The 5,000-nt window shown below is 36.8% G+C and overlaps 1 protein-coding gene across 1 annotated transcript in view; it reads right to left on the bottom strand.

Moving 5' to 3' along the window:
* The window catches only part of LOC122266642 (venom carboxylesterase-6-like), a 9,125-nt gene extending 7,263 nt beyond the window's left edge, over positions 1 to 1,862 (bottom strand). The window contains exons 1-2 of the mRNA XM_043036438.2: positions 1,708 to 1,862; positions 114 to 283 (exon numbers count right to left, since the gene is read on the bottom strand). Coding sequence (XP_042892372.2) covers positions 114 to 240 — 127 coding nt within the window. The 5' untranslated portion in view covers positions 241 to 283; positions 1,708 to 1,862. The remainder of the gene's footprint in view (positions 1 to 113; positions 284 to 1,707) is intronic.
* Positions 1,863 to 5,000: the final 3,138 nt, after the last annotated feature.

The raw sequence follows: 5,000 nt of genomic DNA, 5'->3' as shown, positions 1-5,000 counted from the left end.
AGGCGGAGGCGATCGCGTGGAAGACAAACAAAACGCAGAAGGAGGACGAACCAGAAAAGGAAAAAAGACATAAATTTTTAGAAGAACATGAGTTTTTAGGCTCAGCTCCTTACGAGAACCCGCTGTGATGATCTTTGCCATGGACGGCGAGGTGCCCTGAGAAGCTACACCGCAAGTCGCCATAATGAAGCCCATTGATGCCACAAAGAGGGCATGTGTCAAAGATGACGAGGGAGGCATGGCGACTCCTCGAGGTTTCCTTAGTTGCACAATCCTTCAGGACCTTTTGGAACGAAAGGATAGTGTTTAGTTTCTTGAACATTCAATCTCTGAATAAAGAGTCAAAGAAAATAATGAGCATTTAGCCTATGATGAGATTATTCAGACACCAACTTATGACCATTGCAATTACATATCTAAAAATAACAAAGTACCTCTTCCATTATTCCTTGCCGCATAATTCCGTGCCTTCTTGTTTCACTGACTGATATTACAATCACATTTAAACACAAATTAGTGTTTGCGAGTAAGATTTAGCCTTCCTGAAATTCAAGACTATTTCGAGGAGCAACTTATCTTTAACAATTCCTGAATCTCTAATCTAATCTCTTGGCCAAATGTGGTAACACGGAACATCATATAAAACGATACCGTGATTTATTCGTGATACAACAAAATCACATATTTTATGGATGGTTTCTAATATTGTTTGACTGAAGGTTTAGATAACCAAGAGAAAACGGTATATGGGATGGTTGCTGAAGCGCATGGCTAGTATATAAGTCCACTTGTTTTCAGTATTTCTTTTTTTTCTGAAAACAAAACAAAACAAAGAAAACTCGAGCCAAATATAACGAAGCCTTGGAAACCACACACTTTCGCTCTTTGTGTATCTTTTTTTACTCTCTTCCTCTCCTTCACTATCTGGCTCTCCCTTCCCTACCCTCTCTCTATCTCCTATTTTTTATCTCCCCCTCAATCTCCCTCTCTCTTCCTCTCCTTCTCCCCCTTCCCCCATCTCTCTTTCTCTAAAACTCACAAAAACAGCTGATATAATACACATCCTCTTTAACCATCAACCCAGTTTCTAGCTGAAGAAGTCAAAGGCAAGGTATCAAGTCTCCCCAATGCACCGACCGGGAATAAATATATCCGTCTTGGGTAAAAAGTACGTGACAGGGAGTAAATATACACTAAGTGGCAGGTAGATAGTACCTGACGGGGTATAAAGAAAGTGTAACCTGTTAAAAGCGCGGTCACATAAGCGGTGGGCGGGAGATTTTAAGTTACTGATATTGTGAGGAATCGGCTGCGTCCATAGCTAGTCAAATCTATACTTTATTGATTATAAGATTAAAGGTTGGTTATCAGGTTATGGACGTGTTTCTAATTGTATTGAATCTAAGTAGCTGTAAATGTGAAATCCATATCTAGTAATGGATTTATTTGCTTTTATTTACAGAGTCATTCATTTTTACAAGGAACCTTCTTTCGGGCTTCGGGCTTCCAAACTCATTCTACAATCCGATTAGTTTTTTTTTCTCTTGCATCCGACAAGATACTGTTAAATATATATATATATATATATATATCTTTTATCTACAACACACTCCGGCTAGGCATTTTATAATCGGAATTACGAACTACAAATTACAAAACTACACACATACAAACAATAAAACAAACACGTGATATAATTAATACAACCTTTCGCAGCGGCCCAGGTACTGTGTGGGAAGCAGTCTCGACCGCAAGTAACTTGACAAAAGACAAACATTGCTTATCAAACAATGTCTCTTGACCGCCAGCATTGCCAATTTATTTCAGTCTTGAAATTTAAATCCTTGGCACACGCTAGAAAGAGTGGAATAGTAAAATAAGAGAAAACGGAGACCTGTATGACTAAACTATTGGAAATAAATCAAGGTTCTAAAGAAAAAGAAAAAAACGTCAAGGTAAAAGGAAGTAGGGAAATTACGCCTAAAAACGCACAGGTAAAGAGAGTCGGAGATTAGACCAGCATCAAGAACCCTGATAAGAGCATACATCGTATCCTGGTTATCACAGATCATATAACGGACGTAAATATACGTTCTGTAGTTATGTGGTAGTAATACGTATTGACCTTGGCTAGAAAAACTCGAGTGATATGTCTTTTCTCAACAGTCTTTGCCATTGTTCAACGGTTACACATCTAAATATGGATGTATTGTATTGAAACAATCACATTAATCTGGCAATGGACACGACTAATCATTTGGTACTAACGGAAGTCGCTTTTCAGCAGTATTTATCTTTTCTTTGATGCCTTTCTCTCTCACTCTCTCTCTCTCTCTCTCTCTCTCTCTCTCTCTCTCTCTCTCTATATATATATATATATATATATATATATATATATATATACATATATACATATATATATGTATATATATATATATATATATATATATATATATATATATATATATCATATGTATATACATATAGTTACACATACACGCATGTAAATATATAAATACAAAAACACGTGTGTATGTGTATGTGTGTGTGTGTGTGTGTGTGTGTGTGTGTGTGTATGTATATCTATATCTATGTATATATATGTATATAAACATATGCATATATACATATATGTGTATATATATACATACATGAATGCATACACACACACACACACACACACGCACACGCACACGCATGCGAGTGCGCCTGTTTTCATAGAATTGCATTATTAATTTGACCATCTTTTGACTTTCAGATACACAAACGCATTTATTTTACACATAAAAACATGATATAATGTGTAGTGTCGCCTGCATATCACAATAGTATTCATATCATTTTTGGAGTCACAATACAACTATAGCATTTGTCACACTACACTATAGAATACCTGATTAACATTTGCATTTATAACGCTCTAACCATATATCGTATAGAGAGCTATGAATCCAAATTAATAACAAGTAATTAAAGTAAATTTCCCACATTACTCACATCCTTTTTATCCCCGATTTTACTCTGAATGTAAACTATACTATCATGAAAACTCAACACGAAAAGTATACACATGATGCACGCAAACACGACTGATCCTCACCTCCCACATGTCCTCCTCAAGAACAAGGTAGTTTTAGGTTATCTTATGTTAAAATATCACATACAAGAGGCAGAATAACGGATTCTCTATCCTGTGTTGTGTAGATTCAAATATTTCCCATGGTTCACGTCTAGTATTGGAATTATCACGAAAACAGCCGATTGTTATGATTCTAATAACAATTATGTATATTTAGGTTTTGATCAGTTCAACAAGTTACTTAGCAGCAGGTGAGTGGTAAGAGTTTCTTTTATTGGCCTAGTGAGAAAGTTTTACGTAAATAAAATCCAAGGTTTCTTAGAAGTGAAACGAACTTGCACAACTATCATGATCTCTTAGTTTGTTAGGATAGAAGCTTTGCGGAAAAATAATAATTCTCCTTATAAAGGGCCGTTTTCTGTGAATACGATGAACACTTTTAATTTCTTTTGATATAACCGGGTAAACTATTTTTTTTTTATGCCAATGAGTTACGGAAAAAAAAAGAAAATTGTAGATACTGCGAATGGGCACGGGTTGGCGTGTTTCAAGTGCATGCTTTTATTTTTCCTCATTTTGACAGTGAGGTGCAACTAAGCGCGAAGGTGGGCGCGAAATATCTAAACTTCTTTGAAGAGCGGCAGGACGGTTGGGTACTGGAATGATTATGGCTGGATGTCCGGTTCTATGTGTGGAGTGACAGGTGCTTCGAAGGTGAAGCGCAACTAGATACGGAATTGTGGGTTGCGAGATGCCCACTCTTCTTTGCGGACCGACAGGTACCCAAGAAGCAAGTGGACATGAGGGTGTTGCGTCTGTGCGTAGGATATTAGTTTTTCCTATGTGTAATAGTAGGAAAGGCTGCAAGGACTGGGTGCGGTTGGACACGAGATTAAAAGTGGCGTAGCAGGATGTCCACTTGAACGTCAAGGCAGCGAGGGAGAAGTGTAGCTGGACACGAGGGTGACCAGAACCGGACGATCAGCCAGCGACACGCTTTAACCCAGTGTTGCCACCTTCGGTACAACTGTACCAAAATGGTGCATTTTGAGGCTGGTGGTACTGTGGTCTTACGTTTTAAAATAGGACCATTTTGGGTATAATTAGCATTGATTGGTACAGTTTTCCTTGTTTATGGTACAAACTGAAGTTTAGCTAGAATAATCTATCAAAAATTAAAATTTTCTGAAATTATTTTGCTAAATAGAGGTATGAGAAAATACTTTCTGAAACTCAAGCACAGTTATCATTTGATTTTGATCCTTATATACGAGTGGCGTAACGACAGATTACTACGCTACGTAGGTGACGGGTGCAGTTCCTGTCTAAGTCCTGCCATCTGAGGCTGGGACCCGAGTCGCTGGAAATGAGAAATGGTCTCAATGCAGAATCTGTTAATGGGATAATGTTAACAAAAATGGGTGGGGTTACCAAGCCATGTTACAGTCTTTAAGAGTGAAGAAGAGAAAACCAAATTGGATAATAAGTAGTTAGCAATGTGTTGTTTTTTCCACTTTTAAGGTTTCACTGAAATAATTTTGTAAAAAAGTAATAAGTGATCAAATCAGTAACATAGGTATTTTAATAGTATTCCTGAAGAACATTTATATGGCAATTAGATAATTTTGTTTCAACTACGAGAATAGAATAATTAATAATAATGATTTTTAGCTATATTAGATGTTAACGAGTTTGTCATTTCAGCACACTAACAAATTATTTCTTAATATCAACTAAATTGAATTAAACAACTGATATTTTTCCCTGAGGCATTAATTTTCAAGGATTTTTAACCATCACATGATACATGTAGGCACATTTTATAATATCACATTTTCAAAGACGCGCGCACTACATCTTTCCCCCGGGATGGCAACACTGCTTTAGTCCGTTAGAGGATGAGATAGAAATTAACAAGCGG

The sequence above is a fragment of the Penaeus japonicus genome, unplaced genomic scaffold, assembly GCF_977035675.1.
Source record: "Penaeus japonicus unplaced genomic scaffold, GWHDUDI00000001_assembly GWHDUDI00000001, whole genome shotgun sequence".
In the NCBI taxonomy this organism is placed as follows: domain Eukaryota; kingdom Metazoa; phylum Arthropoda; class Malacostraca; order Decapoda; family Penaeidae; genus Penaeus; species Penaeus japonicus.
This window is presented reverse-complemented; position numbering and strand designations above follow the sequence as displayed.